The sequence below is a fragment of the Cherax quadricarinatus genome, chromosome 14 (genome assembly GCF_038502225.1).
Source record: "Cherax quadricarinatus isolate ZL_2023a chromosome 14, ASM3850222v1, whole genome shotgun sequence".
In the NCBI taxonomy this organism is placed as follows: Eukaryota; Metazoa; Arthropoda; class Malacostraca; order Decapoda; family Parastacidae; genus Cherax; species Cherax quadricarinatus.
In genome coordinates, this window is record NC_091305.1 from 11,422,123 (window position 1) to 11,434,130 (window position 12,008).

Below are 12,008 nucleotides of genomic sequence, written 5' to 3' on the forward strand. Positions count from 1 at the left end.
CATACAGTTTGCTCAATAAAACGTGGGTTTGAGTCAGTCTTCAATGAGTCAAAGAATGTGAGGAATTGTTATATTAGCTACCAGCAATTTTAACTTAATCGTTGGCGCTAGTTAAGACAGGTACCAGGCCCACTTGTGTACTGCTACCGGTGGTATGTGAGGTGTACTGCTACTGGTGGTATGTAAGGTGTTAGCACCACCTGTGTACTGCTACTAGTGGTATGTGAGTGGTTAGCATCACTTGTGTACTATCACTAGTGGTATGTGAGGTGTTAGCACCACCTGTGCACTGCCACTAGTGGTATGTGAGGTGTTAGTATCACGTGTGTACTGCAACTGGTGGTATGTGAGGTGTTAGCATCACTTGTGTACTGCTGTTAGTGGTATGTGAGGTATTTGCACCACTGGTGTACTGCTGTTAGTGGTATGTGAGGTGTTAGTACAAATTGTGTACTGCTGTTAGTTGTATGTGAGGTGTTAGTACAAATTGTGTACTGCTGCTAGTGGTATGTGAGGTGTTAGCACCAATTGTGTACTGCTGTTAGTGGTATGTGAGGTGTTAGCACCACTGGTGTACTGCCGTTAGTGGTATGTGAGGTGTTAGCACCACTGGTGTACTGCTGTTAGTGGTATGTGAGGTGTTAGCACCACTGATGTACTGCTGTTAGTTGTATGTGAGGTGTTAGCACCACTGGTGTACTGCTGTAAGTAGTATGTGAGGTGTTAGCACCACTGGTATACTGCTGTTAGTGGTATGTGAGGTGTTAGCACCAGTGGTGTACCGCTGTTGGTGGTATGTGAGGTGTTAGCACCAGTGGTGTACTGCTGCTAGTGGTATGTGAGCTGTTAACACCAGTGGTGTAATGCTGTTAATGGTGTGTGAGGTGTTAGCACCACTGGTATACTGTTGTTAGTGGTATGTGAGGTGTTAGCACCACTGGTGTAATGCTGTTAATGGTATGTGAGGTGTTAGCACCACTGGTATACTGTTGTTAGTGGTATGTGAGGTGTTAGCACCACTGGTGTAATGCTGTTAATGGTATGTGAGGTGTTAGCACCACTGGTGTAATGCTGTTAATGGTATGTGAGGTGTTAGCACCACTGGTGTACTACCGTTAGTAGTACATACGGTGATAGAGCCACTTGTGTGCTGCCGTCAGTGGTATATGAGGTGTTAACGTCAGTTTTCGGTCACTGTACACTGCTAATGCAAGCAGACTTATATATACATATTAATAAATGATTATAAGTTTATAAAACGAGGGAAAAACATGTTCTCCTGTATCAATTAAAACGTTATCTTTCTTTGAAATTACTCGTTTTTTTTTTTTTGTTGTTGTTGATTTCACGGAAATTTTGTTGGTGTAATGTTGGGAAGAAGTCAACAAAGGCCATAATATGACCACCACAGCAGCACCATCACCTCTTTATTACAAGAGCACCACGTCATCACCATCACCATCACCTCGTCACTACAGCATCACCACATCATCAACATTACCTCGTCACCACAGTAGCACACATCACCTCGTCACTACAGCAGCACCACATCACAACCGTTTCACACAACAAGTAGTGTCACATAATTGTTTATTGGGTGATTTATTGGTCAAAGACCGATCACTGGTCTTTGCAACTAAAAACTCTAAAATTACACATAAAAAGTCAATAAATATTGCAAATTCGTACGTAGGTATTACTCTGCAGGAGTGTTAGATTTCAGTACATTGTTTTATATTACGGGGTCAGTTTTATTATAAATACAAGAGTTACAGAGAACTGCGTTGATTCAAGCGCTGTCCTCGGCAGCAGGTGACCGCAGCCGCAGATCAGGCCGTAGGTCCAGGTTGAGTCGTAAATCTGGCCTCCCTAAGAGGTCATGGCGGAGTTGGTATTCCGGCAGGTGGTCCCGGACGCGTGCGAGGTCAGAGTCACGCAGGTCAGCAGGGTCTGGGGAAGAGGAGTGGTGGTAGTGGCGGTGGAGGGGCAGCGGAGGAAGCACGGGCAGCAAGGGAGGCAGCAGGTGAGGGTAGGAGAGAGGAAGAAGAGGAGGGGCGAACCGGGATTCCCCATACAAGACAGGCCGGGGCAGGCCAGCACCCAAATAGGAACTTTGGTGGGCGGGTGGCGGCACTCCGCTACTGGTTAGGGGTGTAAAGGCAGACTTGGCGCTCCCAAGACTGGGTTTGGGCGGTGAAAGTGAGCGGGGCGGGTGTTCTGCTGGGCGGGGTACTGTGATGCCGGCAGTGGGGCGGCGCAGTGCCTCACCCACTGAGAGAAAGTGCTCGATGGCACGTAAGAGATCCCCGCCGCATCCTGTCAACACCAGCTCCAGTACCCCGCGACGCTCGCTGGGGAAGATACGCATCAGAATATCTATGCCATCCAAGCTTGTTGGGTCTTCCTTCCTGGCTTCTAGCGGGCTCTGGCATACCATGGATGTGTCCCTGCTGGGCTGTGCCTCTCCAGGATTCTCACCGGTACTCTGGCTTTCCGTGGTTGGTGGTCGAGGCTGCCCCTGGGAGGCTGTTGGCACTGGCGGCACCTCCTGCTGGGACTCACTACTGGACTGTGAAGAGCCACTCTGGGAAGTGATGAGAGGCGAGGTGTGGGTTGACATATGAGGCGAGGTGTGGACAGTAATGTGAGGTGAGGAATGTGAGGACACGCGGGGCGGGGTGTGCGAGGGGTCGTCCTCAATGGCTGTCACACCAGACGTAGAGGTTGGAGACATAGCCGGTGAAGTAACCACTGTGCCTGGAGATGCTACGCTCACCTCACTCCGAGATTCGTCCTCATGACCAACCTCACCATCTGCAGGGAAGATAAAATAATGTAAGCAATGAGCCGCTACTAAGTGGTCAGCCTAAGTATGTAAACACTGGTAACAAATAACTCATTTTACCTCTCGGTGAAAACACAGTGCTAGACCAACAACAAATAATCAATGAAAAATAAAATAAAATACCACTAGTGGCCAAGATTATATATATATATATATATATATATATATATATATATATATATATATATATATATATATATATATATATATATATATATATATATATATATATATATATATATCTCGTGCCGAATAGGTAAAACTTGATATTTTGACTTAAATAGCTATAATTTTCTTGCCGAATAAGGCAAGCGAAAATTTGTGTATGCAATAATTTTGCAAAAATCATTCCGAACCTAATGAAAAAAATATATATTTTATTGTGTTTGTTTATTATTTAATTATTGTAAACTTATCTAAAATATATTTAGTTGGATTAGGCTAAATTAAATTGAGCTTGTTAGGTAAGTTTTCTAAGGTTCTTTTTGTACAAAACTAATTTTTACATTACCATACATGAAATAAATATATCTTTAAACGTATAAGAGAAATTTTTTAGAAAGGACTCAATTTTAAACGAGTTCTTGCTAATTGACCAATTATATATATATATATATATATATATATATATATATATATATATATATATATATATATATATAAATATATATTAACACTTCGGCCGTCTCCCACCGAGGCAGGGTGACCCAAAAAGAAAATACTTTCATCATCATTCAACACTTTCACCTCACTCACACATAATCACTGTTTTTGCAGAGGTGCCCAGAATACAACAGTTTAGAAGTATATACGTATAAAAATACACAATATGTCCCTCCAAACTGCCAATATCTCAAACCCCTCCTTTAGAGTGCAGGTATTGTACTTCCCATTTCCAAGACTCAAGTCCGGTTATATAAAATAACCGGTTTCCCTGAATCCCTTCACTAAATATTACCCTGCTCACACTCCAACAGCTCGTCAGGTCCCAAATACCATTTGTCTCCATTCACTCCTATCTAACACGCTCACGCACGCTTGCTGGAAGTCCAAACCTCTCTCCAACAACACCTCCTCTACCCCCTCCCTCCAACCTTTTCGAGGACGACCCCTACCCCGCCTTCCTTCCCCTACAAATTTATACCCTTTCCATGTGATTCTACTTTGATCCATTCTCTCTAAATGACCAAACCACCTCAACATACCCTCTTCAGCCCTCTGACTAATACTTTTATTAGCTCCACACCTTCTCCTAATTTACACACTCCGAATTTTCTGCATAATATTTACACCACACATTGCCCTTAGACAGGACATCTCCACTGCCTCCAACCGCCTCCTCGTTGCAGCATTTACATCCCAAGCTTCACACCCATATAAGAGTGTTGGTACTACTATACTTTCATACATTCCCTTCTTTGCCTCCATAGATAACATTTTTTGCCTCCACATATACCTCAATGCACCACTCACCTTTTTTTCTTAATCAGTTCTATGAATAACCTCATCCTTCATAAATCCATCCGCTGACACGTCAACTCCCAAATATATGAAAACATTCACTTCTTCCTTGCTCCTCCTCCCCAATTTGATATCCAATTTTTCTTTATCTAAATCATTTGATACTCTCATCACCTTACTCTTTTCTATGTTCACTTTCAACTTTCTACCTTTACACACGCTCCCAAATTCGTCCACTAACCTTTGCAGTTTTTCTTTAGAATCTCCCATAAGCACAGTATCATCAGCAAAAAGTAACTGTGTCACTTCCCATTTTGTATTTAATTCCCCATAATTTAATCCCACCCCTCTCCCGAACACCCTAACATTTACTTCTTTTACAACCCCATCTATAAATATATTAAACAACAATGGTGACATTACACATCCCTGTCTAAGACCTGCTTTTACCGGGAAATAGTCTCCCTCTCTTCTACACACCCTAACCTGAGCCTCACTATCCCCATAAAAACTCTTTACAGCATTTAGTAACTTACCGTCTATTCCATATACTTGCAACATCTGCCACACTGCTTCCCTATCCACTCTATCACATGCCTTTTTTAAATCCATAAATGCAATAAAAACTTCCCTACCTTTATCTAAATACTGTTCACATATATGCTTCAATGTAAACACTTGAGCTACACATCCCGTACCCACTCTAAAACCTCCTTGCTTATCCGCAATTCTACATTCTGTCTTACCTCTAATTCTTACAATAATAACCCTACCGTACACTTTTCCTGGTATAGTCACTAAATTTATTCCTCTATAATTTTTACAATCTCTTTTGTCCCCCTTCCCTTTATATAAAGGGACTATACACGATCTCCGCCAATCCCTAGGTACCTTCCCCTCTTTCATACATTTATTAAACAAAAATACCAACCATTCCAACACTATGTCCCCCTCTGCTTTTAACATTTCTGTCATGATCCCGTCAGTTCCAGCTGCTTTACCCCCTTTCATTCTATGTAATGCCTCACGCACCTCCCCCACACTCACATCCTGCTCTCCTCCACCCCTAAAAGATGGTATACCTCCCTGGCCAGTGCATAAAATTACTGCCTCCCTTTCTTCATCCACATTTAAAAGCTCCTCAAAATATTCTCGCCATCTACCCAAAACCTCCATCTCCCCATCTACTAACTCCCCTTCTCTGTTTTTAACTGACAAATCCATTTGTTCCCTAGATTTTTTAACTCGTTTAACTCATTTCAAATTTTTTTCTTATTTTCATAAAAATTTCTTGACAGTGCTTCTCCCAGTCTACCATCCGCTCTCCTTTTGCACTCTCTCACCACTCTCTTCACCTTCCTTTTACTCTCCATATACTCTGCTCTTCTTATAACACATCTGCTTTGTAAATACCGCTCATAAGCTACCTTTTTCTCTTTCATCACACCCTTTACTTCATCATTCCACCAATCACTCCTCTTTCCTCCTGCATCCACCCTCCTATAACCACAAACTTCTGCCTCATATTCGAATACTGCATTTTTAAAACTATTCCAACCCTCTTCAACCCCCCCCCCCCCCACTACTCATACTTGCACCAGCTCACCTTTCTGCCAATAGTTGCTTATATTTCACCCGAACTTCCTCCTCTCTTAGTTTATGCACTTTCATCTCCCTCTTACTTGTTGTTGCCATATTCCTCTTATCCCATCTACCTCTTACTCTAACTGTAGCTACAACTAGATAATGATCCGATATATCAGTTGCCCCTCTATAAACGTGTACATCCTGGAGCTTACCCATCAACCTTTTATCCACCAATACACAATTTAACAAACTACTTTCATTACGTGCTACATCATACCTCGTATATTTATTTATCCTCTTTTTCATAAAATATGTATTATTTATTACCAAACCTCTTTCTACACATAGCTCAATTAAAGGCTCCCCATTTTCATTTACTCCTGCACCCCAAATTTACCTATTACTCCCTCCACAACATTTTTACCCACTTCAGCATTAAAATCCCCAACCACAAGTACTCTCACACTTGGTTCGAAACTCCCCACGAATTCACTCAATATTTCCCAAAATCTCTCTCTCTCCTCTATACTTCTCTCTTCCCCAGGTGCATACACGCTTACTATAACACATTTCTCACATCCAACCTTTATTTTACTCCACATAATCCTTGAATTAATACATTTATAGTCCCCCTTTTCCTGCCATAGCTTATCCTTCAACATTATTACTACTATATATATATATATATATATATATATATATATATATATATATATATATATATATATATATATATATATATGCAATAAGATCACAGTAAACAGGTGATTTCAGAATATGCGAAACAACCACTCTGAAAGAATAGAGAAATTCCAAGCGATTTCGTGACTACTCACATTATCAAGGAACTATGATAATGTGAGTAGTCACGAAAGCGCTTGGACTTTCTCTATTCTTTCAGAGTGGTTGTTTTGCATATATATATATATATATATATATATATATATATATATATATATATATATATATATATATATATATATATATATATATATATATATATGTATATATGTATATATTAACAAGTTGGCCGTCTTCCACCGAGGCAGGGTGACCCAAAAAGAAAAGAAAATCCCCAAAAAGAAAATACTTTCATCATCATTCAACGCTTTCACCTCACTCACACATAATCACTGTTTTTGCAGAGGTGCTCAGAACACAACAGTTTAGAAGCATATACGTATAAAGATACACAACATATCCCTCCAAACTGCCAATATCCAAAACCCCTCCTTTAAAGCGCAGGCATTGTACTTCCCATTTCCAGGACTCAAGTCCGGCTATATAAAAATAACCGGTTTCCCTGAATCCCTTCACTAAATATTACCCTGCTCACACTCCAACAGCTCGTCAGGTTCCATATATATATATATATATATATATATATATATCTATATATATATATATATATATATATATATATATATATATATATATATATATATATATATATATATATATATATATATATATATATATATATATATATATATATATATATATATATATATATATAGGATGGGGTCCACCTCTGGTGTAAATTGTGGGACCCATAGCCTCGGAAAAGTGGATAAAAAGGCTTCAAGGAAGAATATTTGGATTTCTTCCTGAAGCCGTTTGAATATTCCACTTACCCTACCACCCCATCTTTTCTTATATATTTTTTTTACCAATAGGAATATTTTATTACATAATATGGTACAGAAGATTTAAGAGATACATCGTTGATATAAAGGTGGCATATAAGGTACATGTTGTTACGTGTGTATCATCAATTATAAGGCGAAAATCTCATCCAGCTCCTCAGAGCTGGGGCGTGTGCCCAAAATACAGCAGGCATTACCCCTTTGAACAGCCGCACTGAGCCGCTGGAACAGAAAACTAGCTGCCCTGGGATCCCTAGTTACCCTGATGAGTCTTTTTCCCAGCTCCTTAAGGAATTTAGATGCACTCTTTCCCCATGAGCCAAGGGTCTCTGAGCCTATGGGAACAAACATATAATGATGGGCAAGTTCTCCATATTTTCTAGACTTTTGGGACTCCCTGAAGCTGGCAGCTGCCCCTCCTTCCTCCCTGGTGTATTGGAGATAGGTATCAGCCAAGGTAGATGCACATGTATAGTCCCACACCACCTGCTTCCCATCTGTCCAGGCTTGAAGGGTGATACCATCTGGACGCTTCTGGCTGCCATCAGATCTGCATAGTTGGGGTGGCTCCCTTACTGCTGGGCATCCAGCTGTTGTGAGGCTCCTCTTGATAATGTTATTAACCTCCTCATGTCTTGCAATCTTTCCCTCGGATTTACGGCACACAAGACCATGGTACCCGAATCGGTCTGCTGCTTCACTTCCACAAATACACCTGTGTTCGGCGAGAATAGGGGCGGCAAGTCGAAGGGCAACACCAGTGTGGATGGTCTGTGGGTCGAGGCGTGTGCCGAGGCTGGAGTTAGGAACAGCCAACAGAAAGTCCCCAGCATGAGGGGCTCTCACTGCCAGGAGGCGGGCACTATCCTTCCTTGACACACTCTGAAGCATTGTTAAGGCTATATTTTCCACTATTGGACCATCCCAGTGCGATTGTTTGTAGTTGTTGGGGGGAGCAGGTCTGGTCTCAGAGCCCTTTAGATTATCCCAGATCATTGCTCCGTCAATGAATTTTTGGTCCTGGACTCCAATCTTGTCCCTTAGATGTTCAGGGAGAATCGCTGCTACAAGCTCTCTGGATGCAATACACGAGGACAGAAAAGCAGGTAACGCAATCTGTGATGACTTGCGGACACCAATGCCTCCTAGTCTGACTGGAAGTGTAGCTTGGTTCCACTGCTCGTCTTCTAGAGTAAGGTTAAGTACTTTCGTAAAAATCTGCCTCAGAATACTGTCATATTCGTGCAGTATAGGGTTATCATATGAAGGTGCACATCTTAGGAAATATGTCAACCTGGGCAGACTCAAGCACTTTGTGAGAAGGTACAAGGCATCGTGGGTGTCCAGATTGCCTATTCGTTGTTCCATTCTCCTTAACTCTTCCAATTTCTTCCTGAGAATTGTGTCAATGGCATTGCTTCCCAGAGGTGCTCCTAGCAAGACACTATTTGTGGGGGCAATGACTGCTGCTCCTGGCAGTTTTGATCTCACTGCATTTATCACTTGTTGACTGACTGAGATGATTTCACATTTGGATGGATTCAGGATGAGACCCATTTCCTGTCCCCGTGTCATTACCTGTGTAAGGTCATGTAGGAGGGACTCCTTTGTACCTGCTATTTTGCCATCATCTAGGAACCAGATGTTTAGCTCACTGGTCAGTCTGACTGATTTCCCTAACTGCTATACAGAAGAGAAATAGTGCAAGAGGATCTCCTTGTTGGACACCCTCCGATGCTGTGATTTCATGCTCTCCAAAGAAAAGCATTGATTCCTTGCTATACCCAGCTGAAACAAAAGGGAAGAGACCAGGGAAATGTTCTTGTACTGCTGCTAATACCACGTCTCTTTTCAGGAGATTGAATGCATTCTTGAAATCTAATTTTACCACTGCATTGCCCTCAGGCAGGTTGTTGATATACGCCCTTGTTGCATGAACCGCTGCTTCACTTCCTTGAGAGGCCCCAAAGCCAAGCTGGTTTGGTTGAAGCATCATGGCTGCCTGTGCACGAATACTTCGGACAGCAGCTTTGGATACGAGGCGGCGTAACGTGTTGCCTACTGCAATTGGCCGAATTCCTCCATCCTTCTTTTTAAGTGCACAAAGTGTTGCACCAAAAAAGAAAGGTCTAATTTCATCAGGAATCAGACCAGCTAAGGAATTGTTGACGAACCTTGTGATCTCTGAAAGCAGTGTCTCTGCAATTTCCCCAATAACTGGATTAACCATTTCCTTTAAATGCTGTGGCCTTATTCCAGTGTAACCCCCAGCAGAGCCAGATGGGAACGACGTTATTGCTTTGTAAATGTCTGAGTCTTCCACAATCAATGGTTCCATAGTATATATATAAGTATATATATATATATATATATATATATATATATATATATATATATATATATATATATATATATATATATATATATATATATATATATATATATATATATATATATATATATATATGTATGCAAAACAACCACTCTGAAAGAATAGAGAAATTCCAAGCGCTTTCGTGACTACTCACATTATCGTGAGTAGTCACGAAAGCGCTTGGAATTTCTCTATTCTTTCAGAGTGGTTGTTTTGCATATTTTGAAATCACCTGTTTACTGTGATCTTATTGCATATATATGTATATATATAAATATATATATAAGTTTTACATGATGGTAGGATTGCTGGTGTCTTTTGTCTGTCTCATAAATATGCAAGATTACAGGCATGTCTTGCTACTTCTACTTACACTTAGGTCACACTACACATACATGTACACGTTTATTTATACACACTCATCTGAGTTTTCTTTGATTTTATCTTAATAGTTCTTGGTCTTATTACTTTTCCTTTTATATCCATGGGGAAGTGGAATAAGAATCTTTCCTCCGTAAGCCATGCGTGTTGTAAAAGACAACTATAATGCCGGGAACAATGGGCTAGTAACCCCTTTTCCTGTAAAGATTACTAAAAAGAATAAGAAGAAGAAAATTGTCAAAGTGGGAAGTCTGAATGTGCATGGATGTTGTGCAAATGATAAGAAAGAGATGATTGTGGATGTTATGAATGAGAAGAAACTGGATGTCCTGGCTTTAAGTGAAACAAAGCTGAAGGGGGTGGGAGAGTTTCAATGAGGAGGAATAAATGGGATTAGGTCAAGGGTTTCAAATAGAGTTAGAGCTAAAGAAGGAGTAGCAATAATGTTGAAGGATAAGCTATGTCAGGAAAAGAGGGACCTGGAAAAGAGAGAAGTGTAGAGGAGAGAGATTCTGGGAAATGTTGAGTGAATGCGTGGGGAGTTTTGAATCAAGTGTGAGAGTAATGGTGGTTGGGTATTTCAATGCTAAAGTGGGTAAAAATGTTATGGAGGGAGTAGTAGGTAAATTTGGGGTGCCAGGGGTAAATGTAAATGGGGAGCCTTTAATTGAGCTATGTGTAGAAAGAAATTTGGTAATAAGTAATACATATTTTATGAAAAAGAGGATATATAAATATACAAGGTATGATGTAGCACGTAATGAAAGTAGTTTGTTAGATTATGTATTGGTGGATAAAAGGTTGATGGGTAGGCTCCAGGATGTACATGTTTATAGAGGGGCAACTGATATATCGGATCATTATTTAGTTGTAGCTACAGTTAGAGTAAGAGGTAGATGGGAAAAGAGGAAGGTGGCAACAACAAGTAAGAGGGAGGTGAAAGTGTATAAACTAAGGGAGGAGGAAGTTCGGGCGAGATATAAGCGACTATTGGCAGAAAGGTGGGCTAGTGCAAAGATGAGTAGTGGGGGGGGGGGTTGAAGAGGGTTGGAATAGTTTTAAAAATGCAGTATTAGAATGTGGGGCACAAGTTTGTGGTTATAGGAGGGTGGGGGCAGGAGGAAAGAGGAGTGATTGGTGGAATGCGATGAATGGTTTGAAAAACCGACAAGTTGAAGATTGAGACACTTATGCAACATATGGGAATCTTTATTCAGGAAACGTTTCGCCACACAGTGGCTTCATCAGTCCGATACAAAGTAGAAAAGCGTAAGGAGAGGAGGAGTTGAGGTAATCAGTCCCTCGGCCTGGAGTCGATGTGTTCAGTCCATCAATCTTGTAGAATGTACAGCATAGGGCCATAGACGTGGCTTATATACTGTAGTGAGGTGAGGCGAAGCAGGAGGAGGTGAGGTCATAGTGGTACCACCCACTAGTCGAAGTAGGTCTTCGTCCAAAGGTTGGACAAGTGTTGAAGAATTCTTTGTAACAAGATCCCATGATGCTGCAGTGTCAGACAGTTGCGATGAATGGTTTGAAAAACCGACAAGTTGAAGATTGAGACACTTATGCAACATATGGGAATCTTTATTCAGGAAACGTTTCGCCACACAGTGGCTTCATCAGTCCGATACAAAGTAGAAAGGCGTAAGGAGAGGAGGAGTTGAGGTAATCAGTCCCTCGGCCTGGAGTCGATGTGTTCAGTCCATCAATC

The 12,008-nt window shown here is 41.1% G+C and overlaps 1 protein-coding gene across 1 annotated transcript in view; it reads right to left on the reverse strand.

The window, feature by feature from the left end:
- Positions 1 to 226: 226 nt before the first annotated feature.
- Positions 227 to 12,008, reverse strand: part of LOC128695430 (doublesex and mab-3 related transcription factor 3, truncated-like) — a 65,756-nt gene continuing 53,974 nt past the window's right edge. Inside the window, exon 3 of the mRNA XM_053786037.2 lies at positions 227 to 2,814. Coding sequence (XP_053642012.1) covers positions 1,790 to 2,814 — 1,025 coding nt within the window. The 3' untranslated portion in view covers positions 227 to 1,789. The remainder of the gene's footprint in view (positions 2,815 to 12,008) is intronic.